At 48.6% G+C, this 13888-nt stretch overlaps 6 protein-coding genes across 7 annotated transcripts in view; 5 read left to right on the top strand and 1 right to left on the bottom strand.

The window, feature by feature from the left end:
* Window positions 1-1778: 1778 nt before the first annotated feature.
* Window positions 1779-2763, top strand: H257_16538 (the record flags this gene model as incomplete). 2 transcript variants are annotated; one of them, XM_009844991.1, is made up of 2 exons in its annotated part: window positions 1779-2189; window positions 2261-2763. In XM_009844991.1, coding segments are annotated over 2 exons (662 nt in total), but the record flags the coding sequence as incomplete, so codon positions are not given. The 2 variants fall into 2 exon arrangements, with proteins under 2 accessions (XP_009843293.1, XP_009843292.1); XM_009844990.1 differs by having other exon boundaries at window positions 1783-2284.
* A 2484-nt stretch (window positions 2764-5247) lies between these two features.
* H257_16537 (hypothetical protein) lies at window positions 5248-6928 on the top strand. The gene is made up of 2 exons (XM_009844989.1): window positions 5248-6008; window positions 6075-6928. The coding sequence occupies exons 1-2, from the start codon at window positions 5286-5288 to the stop codon at window positions 6831-6833; spliced, it is 1482 nt and encodes a 493-aa protein (XP_009843291.1). The 5' UTR covers window positions 5248-5285; the 3' UTR covers window positions 6834-6928.
* Window positions 6929-7298: 370 nt separating this feature from the next.
* H257_16536 (hypothetical protein) lies at window positions 7299-8072 on the bottom strand (the record flags this gene model as incomplete). Its single annotated transcript, XM_009844988.1, has 1 exon — window positions 7299-8072. The coding sequence occupies one exon, from the start codon at window positions 8070-8072 to the stop codon at window positions 7299-7301; it is 774 nt and encodes a 257-aa protein (XP_009843290.1).
* Window positions 8073-8504: 432 nt separating this feature from the next.
* H257_16535 (hypothetical protein) lies at window positions 8505-10351 on the top strand. Its single transcript, XM_009844987.1, has 5 exons — window positions 8505-8656; window positions 8701-8952; window positions 9013-9537; window positions 9598-9827; window positions 9885-10351. Exons 1-5 carry the CDS (start codon window positions 8564-8566, stop codon window positions 10276-10278), a joined length of 1494 nt encoding a protein of 497 aa, XP_009843289.1. The 5' UTR covers window positions 8505-8563; the 3' UTR covers window positions 10279-10351.
* A 606-nt stretch (window positions 10352-10957) lies between these two features.
* H257_16534 (hypothetical protein) lies at window positions 10958-12419 on the top strand. The gene is made up of 2 exons (XM_009844986.1): window positions 10958-11425; window positions 11499-12419. Exons 1-2 carry the CDS (start codon window positions 10988-10990, stop codon window positions 12261-12263), a joined length of 1203 nt encoding a protein of 400 aa, XP_009843288.1. The 5' UTR covers window positions 10958-10987; the 3' UTR covers window positions 12264-12419.
* Window positions 12420-12813: 394 nt separating this feature from the next.
* H257_16533 (hypothetical protein) overlaps window positions 12814-13888 on the top strand; it is a gene marked incomplete at both ends in the record, with an annotated part of 2870 nt that continues 1795 nt past the window's right edge. The window contains one exon of the mRNA XM_009844985.1: window positions 12814-13641. Within this exon, the coding sequence (XP_009843287.1) occupies window positions 12814-13641 (828 nt within the window). The remainder of the gene's footprint in view (window positions 13642-13888) is intronic.

Genomic DNA, 13888 nt, shown 5'->3' with positions numbered 1-13888 from the left:
GAACTCGCTGCTCGGTTTGTGAGTGTGCAGGTGCGTTGTCGAGCACAATTACCACCTTCTTGCCTTCAAAGTTGGCACCTTTCCTCGCGCTTAATCTGACCACTTTGATTGGAAGAAAAACCACATTGATCCGAAATTATCCACTTTGGAAACCTTGTTAAAATTTATATTTTTTATCCAAACCACTTTGATTGGAATAAAGTGGCACTTTGATCGGGAAAAGGTGTAGTATATCGAGTACGTAGTACACGGTGCACAGCGAATACAGGATGTAAAAAAAGCCGTAAGTTCTACCAGGAGAAGATCAACATGCGTGCAACATGAGAGCCTAGGTTCTTAAAATTTCAACATCACGGCTTGTGAAAGGCATTTACATTAATTCCATGTACAGTATGTACCTGTACGTTACCGTAGTTGATTTGTTAAGTGGGAACTTTTAGTTCCTCCATAATCAAATATTTCTGATTATGGGAATGTGCAGGTGTCCCAGAGAACTTGAATTACCTGTTATACTTAATAAATATTATGTATGGCAGAACTTGTTTGATCGACGAATAATTCCCTCATACAGTACCATGATGTCCATTTTTACAGCCTACCGAATTTACCGTACATCTGTAACCCCCAAAATGTTTCCGAAATAGTTACTCCAACTCAATGGTAAAGCTGAAATATATACCACTGTTGTTTCCGCGCATGGAGTACAACTCAATGGTAAAGCTGAAATATATACCACTGTTGTTTCCGCGCATTTGAATAACTATGATTGGACAAAATGGTTCGCGCGGTTTCACATTTATTCAAAGTGCACGACATACACGTCACAGGCCAAATGACTGCAGAACCACCACGTAGCCGCTCCAAGACAGGAAGGCGCAAGATCATATCCTTACGCTTCAAAGTCAAAGCCATTCAAGCTTACGAGGCTGCACTTGGCCCTGCCAAGACATTCTACATCAAAGTACATCATTGATTGAATGGATTGATTTTGCTTTATCTAAGATCTATTGTACTCCTAAATAATGTGGTCCATCAGTACAGCTCTTACAAGTCCAAGGCACCTATTCGATCGATTGCATTTCGAAGCACTGTTATCGACTCTGTAGTATTCTACAACAATTGAAAATTTGTTCGCATACTTGACTTTCGTGTTGACCAAACGACGGGGAAGAAAGCCGACATGGCAGAGTTGCTCCGCACCAATAATCTTGTAAACCTTGAGGGTTTCTTCGAGCCCATCAGCATTCAATCGCATGACCTCGCATCGAAGCACAACCACATCGTTGACGGCCAGACTGTCACCGCAAACCTCGTGTGCGGGGCAGCTTCGAGTCCCTTCACCGCTCGAGCAGCCAACAATGTCGACGGCCTTCAATTCCATCCCGAAGCAAATCGAAATTTGATTTTAACATGGTTTTACTGGTCAAATAATATCCAATCATGGCTGGGTAGTTACAAGTCAATGGTAAAGCTCAAGTTTGCTTAATCAGATCTGACTTTTTTTATCTTGAACAAAGTATTGGAAATTTTCATGGTTATAACTTAATGGTCAAAAATTAGGGTTACAGATGTACGGTAAATTCGGTAGTTCGTTTTACACCATAGCTATTGTGCTTTTCACCTGTTTTGCCCCTAATTTTAGAACGTTATACAATGCACCTCTATAAATAATACTATGCAGCTCCCCACATTAAACAATGATAAAGCTCATAATGGCATTCATACTAAAATAATCCAACGTCCTTATTATTATTAATAGATCAAACCTGTTGAGAACAAGCAGTTTAAACAACGACCTGAACGTGCAATGATCCCGCTGCCAGACTCGTTTCGATGCCGACTTGCTGCAAAGGTTGGGAAACCCTTAGGCAAAAGCCGAACCAGCGTTGGTCAGCCAGTCGAGCTCAACCTGAGCACATCGTCATTTGGAGTTGTCAGCGCCATGCTTGTCGACGCAAGCACCTCCATTGTCGCTGTGCATCATGCAGAGCCTACAAACTCGAAACTACTTTGGGACCCAGCCACGGCCAAGGATATATATGTGAAAACAGCCGCAAACACAACGCAAGATAAGTACACCAAACTCACCATAGACAATTACAATGAGGTCATCCTGCAAGTGTGGGAAAATGCAAACAAGGTCCGAAATGGCCAAGCATCGTTTGCTGTGTTGCTTTTCGCGTACATTGGTAATATTTTCAACTCAAATAACAATATACTTCAACACATACTGTACTAATATTTTACACAAACTATATAGACAAAAGCACCGAAAGTGCAGGAAATAGACGCGCAACCGCCCACAACATCGAGACTTCGGCGGCTCGTGTGGCAAGTTATATGCAAGAACAACACATGGAGCTCGGTCCACTCCAGACGAATTATGCGTCCGTTGTGACAGCACGTTTGCCAGCAGCAACACCGATAAGCATCCCCAACAACGCGACAATGCAACAGCTTGGTCATATCGACCGAATGGCGGCCGAACACACTGAAGCGCGACGTCTATAAGTAAGCGCGCAAGCCCAGACGTACCGTATGGTACGCATACGTTTGGGAACGTTGTCGAGCCCCCCAGTTGAGTGTTTCATTGCTGTCGAAGACCTCCGATTAATTTTGGGAATTCCTCCGTTTGATCTGACACCCATATTTCGAGAACCATTTGGCGGTGATGTTCCCATTCCGAGTCATTATATTGACGATATAGATCACATTGACCACGAATAATTCATAAATAAAGCGAATAATACATCAAACTTTTTTATTACATTAAAAACATTTCTTTTTCCAACTGAGTTGAATCATAACCACAGTGACGATACAAATTATGGCCAATGCTATCATTTTTTTTGTGCATTCCACAAATGCTAATACAGATCGAATATTCATTCGAAATGCTAAAGGGTATTTGGTAATCCACCGCTTTAACAAACTAAATCCAACTTCGATTGGATTTAGTTGTGGTGAATACGGCGGCAAAAAGAATAGTAACGCGCCTTTGCTGTGGACGGCCTCTTGTAGCTCGTTGTACATGTGGATCTTCGCATTGTCCAAAATTAAAATCGAGCGTGGTAGGGACCAGGCATTCAAGTACGGAATGATACTTTTGACCATCGCACCGTGGAACTTTTCACGGTCAAACGTCCCTATTGTAATATAATTACTTAAATATCAAATCATAAAAAAAATTGATTATATTTCATAATTACCATCAGTATACTCCCAGGCTAAAAATCCTGACGTCGTGAACGCAGCCAGAGCTGACACTCTTTCACCTCGCGCAAATGGCAATTCCACTATTGCTTTGGTGTTCCGTTTCGACCACGCATACTTTCGAAGCGCGTTGCGGCCATCCTTTGAAGTCTCGTCAACGAAAACAAGTTGATCGGGGTACAAGTAGTATGGTTGCAGTCGGCCGTAGTAGTCCCGCAGCTCGAAATCAGCGGCTTCCCTTGCTCGCTTTTCAAGGACTACATAAATATTCAATAATACCATTCACTCAAAAATCATAATAACTACATACCTTTTCGAGTCAAGCCTAGGCCATGCATGAGTGCACGACAAATTGTTGCGGCCGACACGTTGTTTAATGACGGAAATTGGTGTCGAATTGACTCTTCGAGTTCCTCGATGTAGAAGCAAGGGTGAGAGACCGCGTAAGCTTTCACCCAATCATTCACGGCTACTGGCCACCGGTGAGCCTGTGCACGTATTCGGCCACCAGTAACGTGCCCTGTGGACTTGAACATGGCATTGTACCTTGAAACAGATCGCCGGGACATGCCAAGGATCAACCGTACGACATCAAGGTCGATACCGTATACTTGAACGAGTACAACACACCGCCAACGCATGTCAATGCTGATCATCGTAAAACAACTTGTTTGGCCACTTTGAAATGGCCAAACAACTTGAATAAGAATAAGACTACAGCCTCCAACAACTATTAGCCAATCGGTACTGCTTGATCTATTGCTATCCGTTAAACCATGTATGTCCCAATCCGTAAAATTACCCTTCTTTAAGCTTATCTTATGATGAAAAATTATTAAAGGAGTGTTTTAGCTGTGGATTAACCAAAAAAGGTGAAAAGCACAATAAATGAGTATGAGCACAAAACAATACTTAGTAATCGGGGTTAGCTGTTAAGTACATCTAGTGAATAAGATTGCTCATCACTGAGATGTAACTTAACCGCCCGAGAGGTTAACCCGGGAATAACGTTAGCATTGTGCTTCGTATGTAAACACAAAGTACTGGTTTATTTGAAAGAGTAACACTACCGTTTCTATCAGGGAATTACTCGGTAACTAGCTGACGAAATGACCTGTGAAAGTTTTTGAAACATTTTAATTGGGATCGACCTTGAACGTTTCAGTAGAATTCCATTTATATAACATCGAGTTTGTATGCATTAAACATCTCTGTAAGAAGTGTTTCACTTCTAAACAGAATGCCATATATTTAGCAGAATTGAGCCTCTGTATCCAATTTGACTTCTAAATTGCATTACCTTTGTAATAATATATTTGCCATTTATTATAAATATCCAAAAAAAAGAGGTAATTTGTTGAATCCATCAATTGACATGTCGCAAAAGTTCCCACTTACTGTTAACAAATCAACTACAGAGAACCGAGTAGGAACTCGCGCACAGTGGTATCGACACTATTTTTTTTCCATGGAGCATTCATAAATTCCGACGTCAACCACTAGTATTTTTTCATATTTTATACTTTAACAAATAGTATGCTCATAAAAATTTTGTAAATTGTATGATTGGATATAATAACATTAATCAGATTGATCTGATTGCAAAATTATAATTCGTACTCGGAATCACAACTTGCGCATTCGCATACAATTCCCCATATATTTCAAAATACCACTGTGCGCGAGTTCCTACTCGGTTCTCTGTACTAGTACAGTAGTGTGTGCAATTTCAATGGGTGTGTGTTTTACGGTATTTCGGCCGACGAAAGTGATTTGATATTTTGATTCGTCGTCGTCGTTTAGTTTTGACGTCTCCAATTGGTTGAAAAATGGCCAATCCGACGTCATTTCTGTGACACTTCAATGCAGGTTGCAATTAAAATACAGAGTAAGTTACTGTAGTACAGTACTCGATTTGCAAAATAATATTAGTCATACAAATTGCTAGTAAAATTCTCACCACGTGATGATGACATATGATATTCTCACCACGTGATGACGTCGCCAGCTGACATTATTCTTCTCATCGTCCATCGTGGTTATTGGTTTTTTGTTGCAACTTGTCGAGACCAATGTACGGGACTACCACCAACGAATGTCAGCCACTGCGTGCCGCACGCCAAGTTGAATCGACCAAACCGTGGCTCCCCAAGGTAATGTTCTTGTCCATCATGGCATTGCTGGTCACCATGATGGGGTTGACTCAAACGACGGAGCGTACTCACGCGTCATTGGCCTCGGTAACGCCTTCTCCGTTCTGCGACTCAACGGCGCAATCGTCGGGGTACATCAAGTTGCCCAACAAGGAGGACGGCCACTACTTCTACTGGTTCTTTGAATCCCGCAGTAGCCCCGATACGGATCCGCTGGTGCTGTGGCTCACAGGCGGACCTGGCGGCTCGAGTCTCTTGGCCTTGTTGACTGAAAATGGACCCTGCACCATCGCCGACGACGACATCACAACTGTCACCAATCCATACTCGTGGACGACCAACGCCAACGTGATCTGGGTCGACCAACCCATTGGCACGGGGTTTTCCTACGGCACCCCCCAAGACGCAGACCACAACTCAACCCAAGTGGGCGAAAACATGTACTTTTTCCTCCAAAGTTGGCTCAAGAAGCACCCCAAGTTTGCACGCCACCGCTTCTTCATTACAGGCGAAAGCTACGCCGGCCATTACATCCCCGCGGTCGCTACCGCCCTCCTCAAGACCCCGCCAGCGACCGACGACATCCCCATTCAATTGGAAGGCGTGGCCATCGGCAACGGCTTGACCAGCTCCCTCATCCAGGTCCAGTCCCTTCTTCGTTGATCCTCTGTGCATGATATACAATCATCCTGAACTGGATGGATGCAGATGCGACACCAAGCCGATTTGATCCAAGACAATGCGTACGGAAAGATCCTGTTGAACGATACCGAATTTGTCGAGTACAAGCACAACGTGTCGACGATAGTCAAGCTGATTGAAGAGTGCTACGCCGCCACGTCGAACGACTCTGCGTGCATCCAAGCGACGCTGCTGTGGCTTCCCACGATCATCCAGCCGCTGCTCACCATTTCCAAAGTGAACCAGTACGACCTGCGTGTATCCACGAACGGCGCGCTCGACACTCCGTCGACTGACAACGATCTGTTATCGAAAGAGGCGCTAAAGAACATTGGCAACCCCCACGCCCGCACCTTCCTCAACAACCGCCACGTTCAACTCAAACTCAACATTCCAAACTACTTGCCCTGGACCGAGCTCGTCGAAGACGTGTTTGGTCGTTTTGCCGCCGACTTTTTTCAAAACCGCGAGGCTGACGTGGCGTATTTGTTGGAGCACGACATCCGCGTGTTGATTTACGCAGGGGACGCCGACTTGGTGTGTAACTGGAAGGGAAATCGGGCGTGGACGAACGCGCTGAAGTGGAGCGGCCGCCACGCGTTCACTGCCGCCACGGAGCACCCGTTTGTGGTCCGCGGGGTCGTTAAGGGGTCGCTACAGTCCGCTCGCAACTTTGCGTTCCTGCGCGTGTTTGATGCGGGTCACATGGTGCCTGAAAACCAACCCGAAGCGTCGCTGGCAATGCTGAACCGGTTCTTGGCCAACTTGCCATTGGACCGGGACTAGCAAGGTCGGTCGGCGTTTGCAGTTTTTGGCTGTTGTATAAACTTGTCGGATCATGATGTCTTGGATAATGTATTCAGAGAGTTATCGCGTGCAAAGTAGGAACTATTTATTATACACATCCCTGTGGGTATGGATGCCGAGAGGCGTAATAGGTACTCCAAGCGATCATGTTGGATCGAGTTGTGTGGGGATGGTAGCGCTACGCGAGTTCGTATGGCGAGTCCTTTGCCCGCTTATTACTACTACTAGTACGTTCTATAGTAGTATGAAAGCATGAGCCAATACTATTTAGTATTGGCTCATGCTTTCAATAGTACGGCAGTATCGCCATAACGGCTCGAACTTGTGTGATGCCCTTAACGTTATTGTAAATCGCATCGTCGAACGTTAATGGTATTTGACATCAGACCACACTGTCGTATTTACATTTGTAAATTATTTTTCAAGTAACGTTAGTTCGACCCATCATGCTGCTGTCACTTGTGCGTGGGGGGCAACCAGCGCTTCCAGTCGAGCGGCGGAAATGCTCTGCAAGTACGCCGCAATATCGTGGTGGCCGTACTTCTTGGCACCTTCGATGGCTTTGCTCGTGAACCCCTCGCGGCGATGTGTGTGGAGGAACACCAGAACGTCCAAATGGCCATTGCTGGCGGCGGCGTCCATGGCCATCGTCGAGCAGCCTTCACGGCGGTGTGTGTGCAAGTACTTGACAACGTCAAGGTGGCCTTGGCCAGCTGCGAAATCCATGGCGAGGAACCTCCCGCCTTCTGCCCGATGGCAGTGCAGAAACGTCACGACGTTCAAATGTCCTCGCAGCGCCGCAAAATCCATCGCGTCCGTGGTGCATCCGCTGAAGTTGCGGTGATGCAGCCACTGGAGGATTGCCATTTGGCCGTGAGCCGCGGCGCAATCCATGGCGTACCGTGTCACGATCTCTCGTCCGCGGCATTGAATCCACCGTTGAACCAGCGACAGCGAGCCGTGTACAATCGCATGATGCAGTGGAAACGATCTGTCGGTGACGTCATCGACAAAGTATTCGTCCACAGCCAGTTCCGTGCTTTCCTGTGGGGCTTGGCACATAGTTTGTTGTCGTTTCGAGTCGAACCGAGTGCGCGTTTGGTTCCACGTGCGGTGGCTTGGTAATAAATCCTCGTATAGGCCGCATTGGAAGGCTTGAATGATGGGCAATATGTCCACACTCAAGAGGGAGCTACGGGCAACAGACGACGAGGACATTGTCACTGAAGGGGAAAAGTAGATTGATCTGTGTCAGCATTGGACATCACATTTTTGGAGCCGCCGTCGGAGCAGTCGTCGGACAAAAGGAGTTCCCATTGAAAATTGCATTTGGCATAGTGAGTTCAGTACCGGTACAGTAGTGTAGCCGAGTCTATAAGGTTAAATGACTTGCAATAAATGACTTGTCAAAACAGCTTTATTTCACGAGGGGCTGGCGAACGAAGCATTTCACGAGGGGCTGGCTAACGAAGCGAATGAGTTATATTCGAGTTCGAAGGTGCTAAATGACCAAAATGCCAAACAATCACTAGTGCAATCTGTACACATGCTGTGAACGAAAGCATGCAGGGTTGCCTGTAGTTAGCCTTGTCTCAAAGGGGGTCAAATTGTTTGTGAAACTGCCGCCGTTTCAGTATCCTTCGAAAGGTCAATCTGTTCTACCTACCTCATATTTGCATCATCAAGCTGGTGGTATCCACACGAACGTGATGGCATCGCACGCGCTTCTTGGTGGCGTGCAGCCCCCTCCGCCCAACGTGCGGGACGAGACTATCCACTTGATCAAGCTGGCTGCCCCCATGGTAGTAGATCCGAGCCGTGTTTGTGTTGACATGTGTGGCTGTAGATGCTAAACTACATGGTGGAGTCCCTTTATGGCCCCATCAGCATTGGCCTCACGGGGCATTTGGGCATAGCTGACACGAAACCTTTCGTGGACGGAATCACCATGGGTTGTATTTACATGATGGTGACCACCCACGCTGTGGGCCTTGGTCTGGGCAGCGCCTTGGACACATTGGCTACCCAAGCGCACGGCGCCGGCAACTACAAGAAGATGGGGGTGTACTTGGAATGCGCGATCTTGGGGACGGCGTTGGTACGAGCCAACGAACGAATAAAAGTCCATGGGAAAAGTACTCAAGTGTATGGGTTGTAGGCGTACATTCCATCGGCGATCGCGAATTGGTACAGCAAGGAGGTGCTGGTGGCGCTGGGGATCCAGCCGATCGTAGCCGACTTGGCGAGCCAATTCGTGCGGTATACCACGCTTTCGATGCCGTTTTACTTTATGTACGACCTCGTTCGCAAGATGCTCCAGGCCCACGACATCGTGGCCCCCATGGTCCCCATGACCATCCTCAGCAACGTCATGCATGTGGGGCTTGGGTTGTACTTGACCCAAGTGCGCAAGATGGGCTTTGACGGCGTCGTCTTGGCCGGGTGTCTCAGTGAGACCATCTATCCGTTGATGCAATTCGTGTACTTGGTGTGCATCAACCCCGTGCACAAGCAGTGGAAACTGCAGGGAAATATGCGGCTCGCCATTGCGCACTTGCCCGAGTTTTTCCAGTTTGGGTTTCCGGGCATGGCCACCATGTTGATTGAGAACGGCGCGTTCAGTATCATGGGGTTCATGGCTGGCGAGCTCCCGCATAGTCTCTTGCTCATCGCAGTCAACTCGGTGCGATGCCAGTTTTACCACTTCTGACACTACTACTATGCTTAAGATGTTGCTCTGCAGGTGCTCATGCAAACCATTACAACAGCGTTCCTCATGTACATTGGGTTTTCCATTGCCACGACTGTCCGCATGGGCAATGCCATTGGGGCTAACCAAGTCGACCACGCCAAATGCATCATGCGCATCTCGCTGGTGCTGACCGCGCTCTGCCTTGTCGTGACCACCGGTGGCATGTTCTTGCTGCGGTATCACATTCCCCAGCTGTACGTGGCCGACCACGACGTGTGCGAGTACGTTGAATTCTTTTGTGTTTGATGGTGGATCATCGATCTTGACAAGGTTGTCAGGCGCGCGGCGGTGGCCATCTTGTTTGCGCTGCCATTGCACGCAGCGGATTCGTTCAATGCGATGTGGCAAGCGATGCTTCAAGCTGTGGGCAAACCTTCCTTGGCAGCGTACGTCAACGCCGTGGCGTACTACGTGGTGGGGTTGCCCTTGGCGGGGATGCTGTCATTTCGCTTGAGCTGGGGGCTGGAGGGGTTGTGGATTGGGCTCACTGTAGGCGCAGTTTGTGCGTGTTCGGCCTACACCATTGTGATGGCTCGCTTATCGTGGAACGACGTGCTCGAAGAAGCGAACGCTCGGACGGCGGACGAAGGCGACATGGCGTTCTCGAAGACGTTGACAGCCGCCCCGCTGGCGTCAGATGGGAACAACCTGCCTGTCGTCTTGTATACGTAGGAATACTTGTATGGCATTATTAATCCGATGGCAACCATCGTCAATGTGTTTGGGATGGCGCGCTTGACTGGACCAGGAAGACTTGGCGATGCACACATTGAACACACATCCATGCCTCGACCCTTTTCCAGAGTTGCACGTGAGATTTTGGTGTCACGAGCGTTCATGAGCATGCGTGTTAGAGCAACCTGAGCAAGCAATATTTTGCCCAGAATACATGGCCCAGTGGTATGATCGGGAATGATCGTGTCCGCTCTGCCGCGCCCACCTTGCGGTGAATCATCTTAAGTACACGGAAGGCGGCATCAGCTAACGTAAAGGCGATCACTCAGAAGGCAAGGTACAGTATCATCGTCTTGCCATCACCCCCTGGCCTTCCGAGTTGGTGTCCTTCGGATTGAAATCCTTGCGATGCCATTGGGTATTGATTAGCCAATCAAGCTTTGTTCTATGGTGACTCAAGATCATCCACCAATCACAGCCGAGGGTTTTGTGTGATTAAAATCTCATTTGTAGAAAGTAGATCGATTGTATTTCTCATTGGGCTAACTACCAGTAGCCAATGAGAAATACAATCGAGCTACTTTCTACCAATGAGATTTTAATCACACAATACCTTAAATGTCCACGGTTCCGACGAATCAAACATTTTCAAACGTCGGAACATTGTTAAAAATATTTTTTGAGCACTGGAATCCATATTTTGACCATGAGTCGGCCGAGTGCACTTGCTGCCGTGTTCCAGCCAGTCCACGCCGAGAAGCTGAATGCGTTCCTCCGCACATCCCGATCTGCAGCTTTATCCAACACATTCAAGCAACTTCATGTGGTCATCGGGAATGAAGCCTGCGATGCGGACTCGATGGTAAGTAGTCTGGTGCATGCGTTCTTTCGTGGCCAAGCAAGGGGAATCTCCAATACCCCCTCGTCAACAGTCTTCTTGCCAGTGATGAGCGTCGACCGCGACCAGTTCCGTCTACGCTGTGAGACCAAGGCCCTCTTCGACGCCGCCCACATTGACGTCGATGCCCTGGTGTTCCAAAACGAAATCGACCTATCCGCCATCCACGCCGCTCGGCAATTGACGTTGACATTAACCGACCACAACAAACTCAAGCGTGGCTATGCGTCCCTAAGCTCAGCCGTCGTACGTCCACCCTCTCCATGTCTCCGACCATGGCCCGTCCACCCGCCCACCTCACCGAATTGAAATGTTCTAGACCGACATCATCGATCACCACGAAGACCTCGGTAGCCACGACCATGTGACCGGTGTCCGTCGACGCATTGCGTTCGAGAAGACCGACCACGGGGGGAACGTCTTAGCGGGCTCGTGCTGCACTCTGATCGCAGAAGAAATCTTAGCCCAATCGTCGTCGCCAATTCCGCCGTTGGACGCGACGTTGCTCTTGGCGGTGATTCTATTGGACAACTTGAACATGGACCCGAAGATGAAGAAAGGCACCCCGCGGGACTTTGCAATGGTGGATGCTCTGCTGTCGCATGCGTTGGTGCCACGGCTTCCGCTGTACGAGTGGATCGTGTTTGAAAAGTTCAACCCTGCCAACTGGACAGCGTTCTCGTTTGCAAACTGCCTCCAGTACGACTACAAGCAGTTTGAATCCCACGGCGTCTCATACGGGTGCAGCTCCATTTTGGTGGATCTGGCTACGTTTTGGGCTATCGGTGGGGGGGATGTGGTGGTGCAGCTAGAGCAGCATCGACAAGTGCTAGACTTGGCGTTTGTCGTCGTACAGTCGATGATTCAGTCCGGGCCCCGGCGCCAGCTGCTCGTGTATGCAAAGGACCCGAAGTTGCAGTTGGCGCTCAAGACGTATCTGGACAACGTGGCTGTGCTCGACCTCGCCCCTCTGGACGTGCATCCTGCAGTGATCACGTACGACCAACACAACGTTGCATTGTCCCGCAAACAACTCGTGCCGCTGCTGGACACGTTCCTCAAGCAACTTGCCTCTCAATTGTAGTGCGATTCGATCACGTGTTGGGATGATGTCGGATACAGTGATACAGTGGTGGTGGTGATATGTGGCTATAGGTTTGGACTAGCTTGCTCTAACGTTACACTGAATTCATGACTCCTATGCTTGGGTTACAACTATAGTCCTATTAGTACTACTAGCAGACAGCCGAACGAGCCGAATACACAAACTTCACCATTCAAGTTTAGCCTCCACCTCGGACCATGGCATCATGCAGCTCAATGTACTGCGTCCAGTGACGAACCTATACGTAGTGTATTCATTGTCCATAGTACTTAGTCTAGGCCTCTATGTCAGATGGGTTCTTCTCGTGTTGTTGATGAGCTTTCCAATCGACTGCGGCGTCACTCATACAGTAAATCCATCACGCATCTACCTAACCAAGGTGTAAGTGTAGGTTTGGACTTCACAACTGATCGTAGTAATAATAATAATGAACCATACATCCACCCAGTATATTTGTATGATAAAAAAGAATCTGTTTTTAAATCATTTGCACCTCACCCTGCGTGGAATCCATCACACAATCTGACCTATGGCAGCGTCAAAAGTGGCGCCGACGGCACACGACGAACTGCGAGCTCTCCTGCGTCTGGCGGCGCCGGCGTTTGTGTCCACGATCAGCTTCTTTGCACTCACGATGCTGGAAATGATCTTTGCAGGGCACCTCGGCACGGCTGAAATGACCGCCGTCGCATTCTCGCAAATCGTGTTCGACTTCACCATCATCGTGTTTACCCAAGGCTTCAACAAAGGCCTCAACGCACTGGGGTCGCAAGCGTTTGGGGCCAAGAACTTGTTGCTGCTCGGTCGATACGCCCAAATGGGCTGCCTGGGCGTGACCGTCGTGACGTTGCCGTTGGCATTCTCGTGGTGGTTTGTCGGCGATCTCCTGCGCTTGTTCGGCGTGTCTCCCGCCAGTGTCGTCTTGGCCCAACAGTACTCGAAGCTGTCCACGTTGTGGCTGTGGCCGCGCCTGATCTACCAGTATCTGACTGTGTACTTTAACTCGCAGCAGATCGTGTTGCCCACGGCGATCGTGTCGGTGTCGTTCGTGGTTGTGCACGTGGGTATGAATGTGCTGGTGGTGTTTGGTGTGCCGTCGTGGGGATGGGCGGGGTTGGGGTTTGCGGGGTTGCCCATCGTCATGTGCATTACCATGTACGGTCGGCTGGGGGTGTACTTGCTGTACATGATGTGGTACCGCCAGCACCATGCAAAGTCGTGGGTGTGGAACTTGGAGTTTTGTCAAGCCAAGTACATTATCCCCCAGGTTCGCGTGGGGCTTCCATTGGCAGTTGGGCAAGTGTTTGAGAACTCGCAGCTGCAAACGATGGCGCTGTTGGCGTCGTCCATGGGCGAAGTACAACCAACAAATACAGTCAATTCATCGGTCGGGTTTGATTAAGCTGACACCGTGTCCCTAGGTGTCGCTGGACTCGCACAATTCGATGATCGTATTGGTATTCTTTCTCACGAGCCCCATTTACGGTCTGGGATCTGCAGGGGTCATCCGCATTGGCATGTACTTGGGGGCGAACGAGCCCGAGAAGGCCCACCAATTAGCCCGTCTACTTGCGACGTGCATCTGCTGCATCTCAGTGGGCATT

The sequence above is a fragment of the Aphanomyces astaci genome (assembly GCF_000520075.1).
Source record: "Aphanomyces astaci strain APO3 unplaced genomic scaffold supercont1.87, whole genome shotgun sequence".
Classification (NCBI taxonomy): domain Eukaryota; phylum Oomycota; class Saprolegniomycetes; order Saprolegniales; family Verrucalvaceae; genus Aphanomyces; species Aphanomyces astaci.
The sequence above is the reverse complement of the archived record's forward strand: the minus strand, read 5'-3'. Positions and strand labels throughout refer to the sequence as shown.